At 44.8% G+C, this 12,247-nt stretch overlaps 1 protein-coding gene across 2 annotated transcripts; it reads right to left on the bottom strand.

Moving 5' to 3' along the window:
• Nucleotides 1–2,572: 2,572 nt before the first annotated feature.
• Nucleotides 2,573–10,868, bottom strand: PROC (protein C, inactivator of coagulation factors Va and VIIIa). Of its 2 annotated transcripts, XM_058812355.1 has the most exons (9): nt 10,817–10,868; nt 10,372–10,455; nt 9,836–9,996; nt 8,892–8,916; nt 8,264–8,374; nt 7,432–7,572; nt 6,970–7,079; nt 5,968–6,085; nt 2,573–3,170 (listed from the first exon to the last, which is right to left on the bottom strand). In XM_058812355.1, exons 2-9 carry the CDS (start codon nt 10,436–10,438, stop codon nt 2,608–2,610), a joined length of 1,296 nt encoding a protein of 431 aa, XP_058668338.1. In that variant the 5' UTR covers nt 10,439–10,455; nt 10,817–10,868; the 3' UTR covers nt 2,573–2,607. The 2 variants fall into 2 exon arrangements, with proteins under 2 accessions (XP_058668338.1, XP_058668339.1); XM_058812356.1 differs by lacking the exon at nt 8,264–8,374.
• Nucleotides 10,869–12,247: the final 1,379 nt, after the last annotated feature.

Raw genomic sequence — 12,247 nt, 5'->3', positions numbered from 1 at the left:
CTCCCATTGGCCTCTGCAGAGCCATTCCAGCCCCACCTGCTTTGATCAGGCCACAGGGAAACGGTGCTGGAGGGAAGAATGACAGAAACAAAGACCTGAGCTTAGGATATGTGGTGTCACGTTGAACTCAACAGTGCTGTTCCTGTCCAAGGGTGGTATTGAACTTTCCAGTAAGAGCTCAGGAACAGCTCTGACATCGTGATGTTCAACATCAGGCTGTGGTGCAGGGCCTGAGCCAGAGTCCCTGTGGAAAAGCCAGGGGAGCACAGGAGTGCAGGGGCCAGACTCCAGGGGAGCAGGTGCCACTCCCAGCCACAGCCCAGTCCCAGCTGTGCTGGCTCTTGTGCCAGGGGCAGATGCACAACCAGCCAGGAGCTCCAGCAGTCCCAGCAGGCACTGTGCAATTCCTGATGGTCTTGGCAAGTAAAATCATCCACACCAGGCACCAACCACCACGTACCTGGGAGTGACAGGCACAGAGAGAAGTTGGGATTTCTTGGCATTACCTTCCCACGCTGAATGATTTACCAGGATTCAGCAGCACGTACCCCTCTGCTTACTGCAGCATGTTTTCAAAAAAACAGGATCCAGAGTGAGTTCACCTACACAGAACCATGCAATTACACTCACTTTTTTTCTTTAGTTTTTTAGAGGAAGACAGAAAAGAGATTTGGATGCACAGCAGGAACAGCCATGAGGTCAAGAGCTTGATCATTAACCCATCACAAATATTGACAGAGGAGAGAGAACCTGGATTCTATGAAACACATTAGAAAATCAAAACCAGAAGAAAATTGCATGTGTGTTTCCACACATATACACAGGTGCATTAAAAAGAGAATCAAAAGGTCTTTAGAAATATCCTTCAGTAACAAAAGCCACCTTTTACAACAAATTTATTCAGGAAAATATGGAAATTTTGAGAGCATATTTCTGACATTCCATCACCTTCCAGCAAGTAAGACCAATCCATTTGGAAAATACACAAGCTGCTCTGTAAACCTCTGCTGAAATATGCAGATCTGGGAGTGTGCAGGAGGATTCGCAGCAATCACCTGCAGGCAGGCAAATATGGCCCTGTCACAGCCACTGCCACTCCAACATTACAATTTCTGCTGTTACTCAGATCTGTGTTTTACTGGCTTTGAACACATTTGTGCAAGTCAGTGTTACAGGTTCCCACTTCCCAGTGCAGGCCTGCTGGGAAGGCTGCTGTTTAAAGCATTATTCTTTAACATTTGTCCATCCCTAAATCGTGTCTCAAGGCAAAAAGAGGAGGAGAGGAGAGAGACACAGCCAGCGACACAGAAGCCCTTGGCTAGACTGCTACTTCTTCAGTGCATGATTCAAAATCCTCACTTGGGTAATTAATACAGAGGCAGCTTCTGAAGGAACAAATTTAAGAGGTATTAAGCCTCCTTGCTGATATCATATTAAATTTCTTACAAAGTCTAACAAAATTTCATTATACCCGGGGGTTTTTGGTTTAACAATCTAGTCACAAGAGCAGACTGAAGTTCTTCACTGATCCAAACATGCACCACGCCCATCGAGATGCTGGAAACACATCACTACAGCAGAGACAGTTTTCCTTTTTCTTTCTACAAGACTAATTATGTTTAACAAGTCTCAAGTACTAAGATTACAAACAAGTAGAAATTGTGATATTAAACCTCCTTGGACTATTGCTACTTCCTATGGACTAACTGGATACACACACAGAGGCACAAACAAACATGGATTTTTCAGTAAAAGCATCAGCAATGCTAACACAGCCTGCAGCCCATTGCATCCACCAGAAAAGGAATGAACAGAAGTGTTTGCTTACTTGTTAATTAGAAGAGAATTACAGACTTCATGATAAATAGAGCCTGCAAAAGCTTGGAATTAAAGTGGGGTTTGTTTTGTTTTGGGTTTTGTTTGTTTTTGTTTTGGTGTTTGTTTGGTGTTTTGGGAATAACACTAAAGAGAGTTCCCATTCTCTTTTAAAGAAGTTTGGGAGGGTAAAATCTGGCATCAAGTGTGAAAAGAATGGAAAACACAGGTAAGTTCCAGCTACCTGCTGACTCAACAATCTGTGAACACTGGAGTAAGGTGTGAAGAACTGGAGGATGTAATGATGTAATAAAAATTTCACTGGGTTGAAAGAAAAATCATACAAATACCAAGCAAACCAAAAGAGTTACTGTGGGTAATCCCTGCAGTACAGCTGAAATGACAGAACTGCATCTCTAGGGTTATTTGCAAAACACTTTTCTGTGTTCCCTCCTGTCTTCACCCCAACCACTTCAGACATTTTACACAGCTGATATTATGGAGTTGTCTGACCATGGACAACCTTATTTTCTACAATGTAGATGCTGTATGGACAGCATCTCGGCTAACAGAGCATATTTTCTTGCCTGTAAGGCTAAAGTAGGACCATGCCACAAATAAACAACATAACCTGCAACAAACCAATGTAAATGAGAAAAAAAAATAGATACCAAGGAAGACAGCACACAAGGTTAACACATACTCAATATTTAATACTGAAGATCTGACAGTACATTATAGTGTATACTGTCACTAGCACAGAGTCACAACATTCCAGACTCTGGATCAGAATTAACCCTTCAAAGGAGCTGACTTATCTATGTGGTGCTGGATCCACTCAAGGTACTGACTAACTTTGGTGTAGACTCCAAATTTCCCCTTTCTTCCACAGCCTTCACCCCAGCTGACCAGCCCTACCAAAAACCAAGTATCCTTGTATCTAGTGAACATGGGGCCGCCACTGTCCCCATGGCAGGAGTCCTTCCTGTCCCCCAGGCTCCCAGCACACAGCATGTTGTCAGAGAGCTGGGAGTGCATGGCCTGGGCGCACTCATTGCGGGGCACGATGGGGATCTGGATGTACCTGAGGAAAGCGGCGTAGGTGTGGTTAGGCTCGCTCATGGCGCCCCAGCCCGTCACCACCGCCTGCTTCCCGCTCCTCATCAGCTCCTGTTCCGCCAGGTTGCGGGTGGGAAGGCAGATGGGGAGGGCGTATTTGTAATACATCACGTGCTCAGCCAAGTGCAGCATGGCTATGTCATTATCTGAGGTCGTCTTGGTGTAATTTTCGTGGGTCACCCATTTATCAACCCAAATGGTTTGCTCATCTGCCTCAGGACGGAAACGGAATTTACCTGGAAGAGCAAACAAGATGGCAGATGCTGTCAAAGCTTCCTTTACTGTGAAGACCAAAGCATCTGGAATACACCGGGTATTAGGACTGCACTCCATGTTTTTACTTCTCTTGTAATACAACTATTTGTGTACTAAGTTAACAGTGTTCTTAACAGGTGGACAAATCTCTAAACTTTTCATATTTACAGAAATCATGAATACCTCTACAGCACTAAAGCTCTGGTCATCAGCTGAAAAACCAAATCGCCCTGTGGTGTTCATATTTCAGTACACTTGTGCAGTGTGAGTCAGGAGGAACACAACCACCTTGGAGCCTGCATTCAAAGCTGGGAGAGCAAGCACACCACAAAACAGGACATTAACAACAGGATATGAGCGTTACACCGCATAGCCAGGGCCTGAATGGCTGAATGTCAGCATTTGTAAGATAAAGTTGACTGACAGGAAAGATTATTCCTTTCTGAAATCTTACATCTGTATTTTAAGGAATTTTTCAGTGCTGAAGATTCCTCAGTTGCTATTTGTGCTACATGATCATGGCTACTTCATGGGCCAAGCAGTTATGGAACAGCAAGCAACAATCTACATTGAAAAGGGCCAGAAATGAAGGCATTTGTGATACACTGCAATAGGAAAGGCAGGGCTAGGTTTTCTGGCAGGCTGTCAAGGAGATCTTGCAAGTTTTTTACTGTAAGGAGAGTCTCCAACCACAGGGACTTACAAACCACAGTAGTTACAGAAATATATTCTCAAAAGATCTCTTAATCCCAGTTTTGGATCTTGGTCTTCCCGACCATTTATTTCTGAGTCTCTCTCCTTGCTCCTCTGCAGACAGACAATGGACAGTTCACATGTGGCCAGAGCAGACAGCTGAACCTGCTCTGATGTCTTGTGCTGAGTGGCACCAGCCCCTGATGGATTTGCTAGTACTGAGCAACAATCACAAATCAGTTTTTCTCTCCCATCACAATCTCTTTGCAGTGACAGTGTCCACGGCATCCTGAGGCAGCCTGAAGCCAGTGTGGCTGGGGGCTGGCTGGCAGGGCTTTATTCCTGCCTTCACAGATACAAACTCTGCTTTAGGCCTCAGAAATACCTCTGGACTCAAGCACTATCAGACCATCTCCTCTGAGGGAGGCAGAGTGGCTGTGCAGGAACACGCCTGCTGTGGGGCCACACACTCTGTACACCAGCACAGCCACCAGCTGTCTCCATCCTGAGGCACCCACCAACCACTGGGTGACACCTTCTGCCCTGCAGTGACAGACTCCCTCACCCCCAGGGGGACACTCTGACTTCTGGTCAGTTATCCACCCCCAGAGTTTTAAATTCCAAAAATCCTGGATGTACACCTGGAGGTACTGAACCCAGAGGCTGTGGAAATGCATCAAGTTCCTTCTACACAATAAGGACCATCATAATCTTGCTGCTGGCACAAAAGTATTAACTGTGAAGGCAGAAACATGATTTTGAATTTAATCATTACATCCACCTAACTGTTCAATCTTCTTGGAGTTCTGAACACACTTCTGGATGCTCTTAGGCTGGTGATGCAGGAACAAGAGTCACAAACAGGAACATTGTGTTACACTCAAATCCATCTTCCAAAACTTCAGCTACTCTGAGAACTAACTTTCTATTTCAGACACGAAAAAGCCACATGAGTGCTGCTACAAGACTTCTCCTCAAGCTAAGTGTAAACTCAGATGCAAGTTTCCCCTGCAGTTGCCCCTGTGGATGGCAAGCTGCAGTGAGACAAGTCCAGAAGGATGTGCAGTATCCCAGCCTGACAGACACAGGTTGAGTAGCACCTGTGCAGGCTCAGTACCAACACTTTCCTGGCTGTCCACATGCACAGGGCAATGTTTTCACCCAGAACTCTCCTCCTCATCGCTCACAGATGTCTCCAGAGTTTTCTGATGATAACTGTTTTTGTGGTGACAGATGTGTCTCTGTGAAAAGGTGAATATTCTGGCACTAAGAGGACCCAAGGCTACATCACACACTTTTCAATTCATTCTTTATGCTGGATGTACATAAACTTATTGTCTCTGCTCTCTAGCATCTGGCACATCCACAGTGTGTATGGAACATGCACACAGATACTAATTTTTAAGGCTATATACACAGACAATATATTGGCAGGACTCCACAAATACTGGGAATAATCTATCCTTTCACTAATGGAAAGCAAGCAGTTGAACTGTTATGCATCAGCACCAATGCTAGATAGAAAAAAATGTCAAAAAAATCTAAGTGTGAATGAAACACTAATTACCTTTGTTAATTCAGGAGAAGTGCTTACTTGACATAGTGACACTGTGTCATGCTCCAGGGCAGCAGAGCAGGTAAAGGCAGTGTTGTCATTCTGCAGCACCTCTCCAGTGAAACATTCTTAAGTAACAGTGTTTAAATACATTAAAAGGCAGGAAGAGACCCTGTGACATTCTCCTTCTGGGATCAAGACTTTTTTTCAATATTGGGATGGTCTTAAATATTTTCATCATCAGAAAAACACAGGTAGAAGAGACCAAGACTTTCTACTTTACAGACCAGCAGCAGTGCTCAGTAGACATCAGCTCGCTTCCAGAGTAAGGCTCAAATAGCTCAAATGAAATCAGATTTTTACTAAACTTTGTTTTAAGCTAAGGTGCATATTAAATAGTGCATAGACAGACCACTCCTACAGCCAAGGACTTTTGTCTTCAGAACTTGCCAGTCTTTTCCCTGAGATGACAAATGTTAAGAAATAAACAGTTATATTTAAAAAACACAGGGACAGGTGATTTTCCATACCAAGTTTAACTTTGAACCCCTTGTGTTCCTCAAGGCAGTGTGCTGCTGTTAGGACCCAAGATGGATGGATGAGAACACCCCCACACAGAAACATCCCTTTGGTATTTTGCAGCATAATCTGAAACAAGACAAGGGAAGTGTGACACTGCATGGAGCACAGCTCACAGTACTCATTCTTCTTGGGTGCTGCCAAATACCCAGACTTAGCAAGCACCAAAGCATGTCATATTCACTGAAGCCAAAGCTCTACAGGGGGACAAAAGCCCTATAAATAGAGTCTTTGTGAAATACCTACAAAAAAGTTCTGAATGTCCTTCCTGAATGAGGGCTGGCTTCATCCAAATCAGCATGGGGTGATGCTGGTCACTGCAAAGAAGCACTTTGTACCCAAAGCTTTAAAATACAGAGCACAAATGAGGGGTGTGTCCCACACCAGATACCATGCATCATCTCAGGCTGCAGCTCACATGGTGTAAAAGGCCCTTTAATACCAAAGGGAACCAGGCCCTAATTATTTGCATTCATTAGTTCCATGGTAAGATCTGTGAGGTCTCCCTTTTCTTTGTGACAAGCCAACCTGTCATGGCGTATTTTGCTGATTAAGCCTGCTAACTTGAATTTATGACAGACAAGGCTTATAAGAAAAGGCAGGAAGATCACCTCCCACTGGAAGGCTGTTGCACATATCACACACCATGAGTTCCCCAGGATGGAGCAACAGAGCAGTTGCTGTGAGTGCCATCGCCATCCTCTCTCTTGACGGTGTTGGCACAGTAAGGTCAAAAATTTAGCAACAGGAACAAGGTCAAGAATCCTCACAGATACTAAATTATTTTTTCCTGCTACTCCAACCTTTGGGATGCTTTTGAAAAAGCAAAGGGAATCTTAACTTCATACGACACCATCAGTAACAAGGCAAGAGCCCTTCTGGAGCAGAGAGGGAGGCAGAGCAGTTCAGGAAGAGCCTGAGCTATTTGTGGCAAAGAATCCCTTTCTCTTTACCTGCCAAGGGCTGCCTCCCCTTCTTCCAACTGTTCCATCAATGAGCCGAATATTGAAGTCTGCTTTGGCTTCAATGTAGTCTGACTTCACTCTTCCACAGGGGAACTCCACTGCAGGAGAGGCAGAGAATTCACTAGCAAAGTCCAGGTCACCCAATCCTCTTTTTAGAGGACTTCTTCTGTCTAACCTAGGCAATATTGTTCAGAGGCTTCATGGAAGTCCCTCAGTGCTTGGCAGAGGAGGCAGTCTCCTGATTCCCTTTTATGTCTCCCTGAGACACACATGGATAAATGGCCATAAAGTGGGTATGGAGCTGGGAAATGCAGGCAGAGTTACTCTTCAGGGAACAGATGTTTTGAAAATGAGTACAAAGTGCCCTGCAGACAAATCTCCCCTAAAACTCTTTTACATCAGTCTGAATAATCCTCTGCCAAAGCTGCACTACAAACACCCTGCTCTTACCTACAGGCTCACACGTGGTGTGGTCATCCTTGAGCTGATACCCCGATGCACAGCTGCACAAGCGATGCTGCTCAGCAGGGTCCTCCCTGCAGAAATGTTCACAGCCCCCGTTGTCCATGGAACAGTTGCTGTATTTGACCTCTGTGGGAAAACAAACAGCAAGAGAGAGATGGAGCTGGGAAGTCAGAGTCACAGAAAGGTAAGGTGGCAAAGTGACATCGTGCTTCAAGTGGGTAACAGCTGTCAATGGATTTGGAATGACAGTTGTGGGCTTCAATGACACACAGGGCTCTAGACAGCAAACAGACCTAGATCCAGAGTTAGGGAGAGGGGAGATGGAGGAAACAGATTACTGTAGACTGGAGAACAGAAAATGCCCTGTCACTATGTGCCAAGTCCCACAGTGAAAGCTGTTGATGATATGTGACATACAAAGCTCATCCCTAAATATGGTATCCAGCTTTTGTTCAAGGAAGGAACTGTCACAGTAATAAAATATTTGCAGTGGATTGGGTTTTCCCCTGTATTTAAAAACCCCACCATAATTCTCAATTCTAAAGCAAACCCCTGCTTCACAGAGTTATTTCCAATATTGTCCAAAATTTAGATATCTCATACCTTTAAAATTATCCTATGGCAATACAAAGTTAATTTTGCTTTAGATAAGCACAGATAAACTTCTTACCTCATCAAGAAGCAAGAGAGAAACCACTTTAGTAAAGAAAGTATAAAGAAAGAATATGCCATGCAATAACTGAAGTGTCCATCCCTATCACACAGAAATCCCTGTCACAAAGGATGTTATTTTATAGTGGATTAAATGCAGTGTTACCATAACTGCACAAAACCCCCTCCCAGCCTTTGTTACAGATGCAGGAAAATTTTCCAATACTGTCCTTGCAGGTCCCATTGGAACAAGGATTTGGTTTACACTGATCTCCATCTGAAACAGAGGTAGGAAAACTCAGTTGCTGAACCATACAGAGCTCACAGATCAAACAACAACATGAACAGACCCTCCCAAGACTTCCAAGTATCAGCCATGTTTCTGGCACTTAATGGTGACACCTCTGTGGCACTTGGCCAGAGGCAGGGCCATCTGTTTGGGTTCTCAATTACATCTGCAGAGTGAGTGGAGTGGGCAGAAGGGGAGCAAAGAGTAAAGCCTGAAGCAGGCAGGATAGCAGCAGGTTACTGCTGGACCACATCAGGCATGGTTAGAGCATCAAAGCAATTCACCAATTCCTTAACTCTGGGAAGATGACTGATGATAGGTACAGGTGCACCTCAAGTGTTTTAGGAAGGTTGCTTGTATGATAGAACAGGAAAACATCCTCTGCACATCCCTTATGAGAGAGAATGAGAATTTGAATCAGTATATGACACATGGCAGGAGGAAGGCTGAGTACTAGTAACTCCTGAGGAAGCATGGAGAAGTGATTAGCAAAGTCTTTACTTACCTACATACTTGCTCCAAAAATTTAGCTGTGGAGAAATAAAACTTGTATTACAGCAAGAAAACCATTTTTCACAAGTGAGGGATTTTAAGTGTTTTGTGGTCTTGGCCAACAGGACACAGCACTTGGGTCAGTAACATCGGTCTCATTCTTCTTGGCAGTGCAGTGACTGGCACTATAAACCAAGAAAACCAGCCAGTGATTCCCCTGTACTGTCTGTACTAAGCACAGGCTCCCCTGCTCTGCTTGCAGGCTATTTTCTTGGCACTTTCTACCAGGTAGGTCACCTGAGCTCACTTGAGCCCAGTTAGACAAAACATGGGCATTCCAAGGACAGCCCCTCTCTCCTCTGGGATCTGAGGGACAGCAAGGACTGGGTAATCCTATGCTTTGAGCCTACTCTGCTAAAAACAGCAACAGGGAGTACAACCCCACACAACAACGGAGTGTAGAAAGGGGCAGGAATCAGCAGACAGTAAATATAGTGTCCAACTCAAAATAGGAGTTTGGAGAAGGAGAGAAAGAACATAGTGATAAGAGAAATGTTTGTCACGCATAACTGGGAGACCTGGGAGATACACTGAAAAGCAGCCAGGACTGATGAATGGACAACAAAGGGGAAAGACTGGAAAGACTGGGAAAAACTTAGTAGCAGCAAGAATAGGCAGTGGCGTCAAAGCAAGGATTGGAATTAACGGTCTAGGACCCAAACCTCACCAGGTGAGTCAGGTGGGACATGCTTGAGTAGCCAAACTTTGTGGCCCAGAGAGGGGTAACCTGACAATCACTGTAACACAGGGACACTCTAAACCTTGCCTACACCTGAGGAGTCAGGAAAGATCCGTGTTCAGAACTGACAGCATGATCTCCTGTGCCCTGGATTGCAATATTTTAAGAAAATCATTGATTGGCTAAGTTATCTTATCTTTAAAAACAAACCAACTTACTGTTTCTTCCTTGGTTTCAAATATCTCACTGGCCTCCTCAAAGTCACAGCGCTCTTCAACACACTCACGCTCCACAGAGCCTGCCTTGAGCTCCTCCAGGAAAGTGTTTGACCTCTTCTGGATTCTCAGGACTTGGTTTGCATCTTTACTGCTGTAAAATACTGCAAGCAAAAAGGTGAGAGCAGAAGCAGAGAAAAGAGCTGGCTGAAAACTCCTAGTGGTACTTCCCAAAGGACACTTAGGAGAGCAAGAGCCTCTCCCCAGTACAGCAAGAGAGGCTGCCCTAGACACCATGGGCTGTCTGTGCTGTGCTGCAAGCTCCAGCCTCTGCCCTGTGGTATCTGACATCTCATGGGGCTCAGCAGGGCTCTGACCAGGCAGCTGCCATGGCCCCAGCACTGTCAACCTCTGCTAAAGGAAGTCAAACCCTCCTAACAGGAATGATTCCAGCCACTCCCTCTGACTAACAGAGGAGCAGGAAATGAAACTGCAGTGACTGGGAAAGGTTGAAGGACATCTCTGAAAAGAATGCTTACTTGAGGTGCAGCAGCCCCAGGAAGAGCAGGCAGCCAGCAGCAGCCCCACAGTGAGGAGCTTCCACATCCTGCAGTAGGAGTCACCTGAGGAGGAGAGGGCAGGCGTGAAGAAGAGCACATTGCTGAGTGACACAAGACCCTGCTGCAGACAGTTCCCACCCAGTCAGCTCAGCCAGCTCACTCACTGGCTCTTCAGAAAGCCACTTCTCTGCTGAATGCTCTGCTGTGCCCTGTCTCTGACTCCAGCTCTGGAGTGGCTGTTCACTAGGGTCCCTCCAGACTGCTTTGTTCGTTCCCTTTAATACATCAGCAGCTCTCCCAGAAAACTTCTGGCCTGTCCTGACACCCTCCCCTTGTCACTGGACATTTTTTACAAGTTTCATGCTCCATTAAAGCAAGCTGTACTTAGAAATCTCAAAGGATACAATACTTTTGAAGCACTTACTGCTTTATTCAGTGGGAATCAGTGTGATCTGTTCTTCCTCCATGAGCTCTGCTGGAACTTAGTTAATCCATAACTTCAGATATTTACTCTTTGGAGTGTCATGAAATGCTTTCTTTTTAGTTGTTAAACAAACAGTGCTCAGGGAGAGCTTGACCATTTACCGGCATACAGGGGAAAAGTAAAACAGCTGAGGCACCCACTCAGCCTTTCTCAAACCATTTTCTCCTTTTGATTCTCTGGTGAGTAAAAATGGTTATATATAATGTGCAAGTGTACATACCCAGTGCTGCAGTCTCTTGAGAGATCCTGCCCTCTTCTCACAGCACACAATCACCCAAAAGAGACACATATTGCAATTTATAAGAGTCCTCTCATTTCGCTTTCTCATCAAAGCTTCCACCACAAAATAGCAAAGGGAACTAAACCCACTGACAGCCCCAAGCAGATACCAGATGCTTGTACCAGCAAATTGCAGCTTATGGTGTCCTGGGTTAGCTCTCATCAGAACAAAGTATTCTATTGAATTCTGAACACTAAGCATTTAGAGAAAACCCCCAATCCTTTTCGGAAATTTTCTTGCATCGGAGGTGGTAGGAACCAGCATCTCCAAGTTCTCTGCAAACAGTGTCTGCAGTGGCACCTCTGTGAGCTGGGCAGAATTCCAGAATCACTGAGGTTGGAAAAAACCTCCAAGACCATTGAGTCTAACCTGTGACCAAATCCCCACCTTGTCACCCAGAGCACTGAGTGCCACATCCAGTCATTCCTTGAACACCTCCAGTAAGGGGAACTCCAAATCTCTCTGGGCAGCCCCTTCCAATACCTAATGACCCTCTGCAGGGTTGAAGATGTTGAAGATGATGTTGAAGATATGGCATCTTCATGCAAATTACCTGTGCACCCAGGAGTCCTCAGGGACACACTGAGTGGGGCAGACAGTTTTTTGCTATTAGCTTCTGCCACATTAATAAAAAAAAGACCAAAATTAATTCACCTGTATCAGAGGAATAAGAGTATCTTCTGTCTCTGCTGTTGCCTTCTTTCCATTTTTTCTGTAGTGCCACTTAAAGCAGAGCCTGACAGGGAATGATGCATGTGTGAATATACACAGTAGTTCTTATTTTCTCCTTATTCTGGCTCCAGGTAACCAATGAAAAATAGTAAAATGAAAATTTTACCACTTTCATCATGCAAGAGTATGTAACATCAGAATGATGTTCCTGTTCCATACACTACTCTCTCCATACTTCTGTTTAATTATCACATACAAAGACGTTTTTCACACAGAAAATATTCATGACCATTGTAACTTACTTTGCACCTACTTTGTGACAGTACTGTGGAACTCTACAACCATCCTGCCAATTTAAATAAATCTGCTGGAAGTTTCCTATCAGCATCTTATGAACACACCAATCTGCACAGACAGAA

Source organism: Ammospiza caudacuta, chromosome 11, assembly GCF_027887145.1.
Source record: "Ammospiza caudacuta isolate bAmmCau1 chromosome 11, bAmmCau1.pri, whole genome shotgun sequence".
Taxonomy (NCBI): domain Eukaryota; kingdom Metazoa; phylum Chordata; class Aves; order Passeriformes; family Passerellidae; genus Ammospiza; species Ammospiza caudacuta.
This window is presented reverse-complemented; position numbering and strand designations above follow the sequence as displayed.

Coding starts and splice junctions, on each gene's coding strand:
- PROC (XM_058812355.1), bottom strand. CDS start 10,438: ATGTGGAAGCTCCTCACTGTGGGGCTGCTGCTGGCTGCCTGCTCTTCC. Junction 9,997..10,371: donor CTGGGGCTGCTGCACCTCAA/GTAAGCATTCTT, acceptor TTTTGCTTGCAG/TATTTTACAGCAGTAAAGAT. Junction 6,086..6,969: donor GGGGAGGCAGCCCTTGGCAG/GTAAAGAGAAAG, acceptor GTCTTGTTTCAG/ATTATGCTGCAAAATACCAA.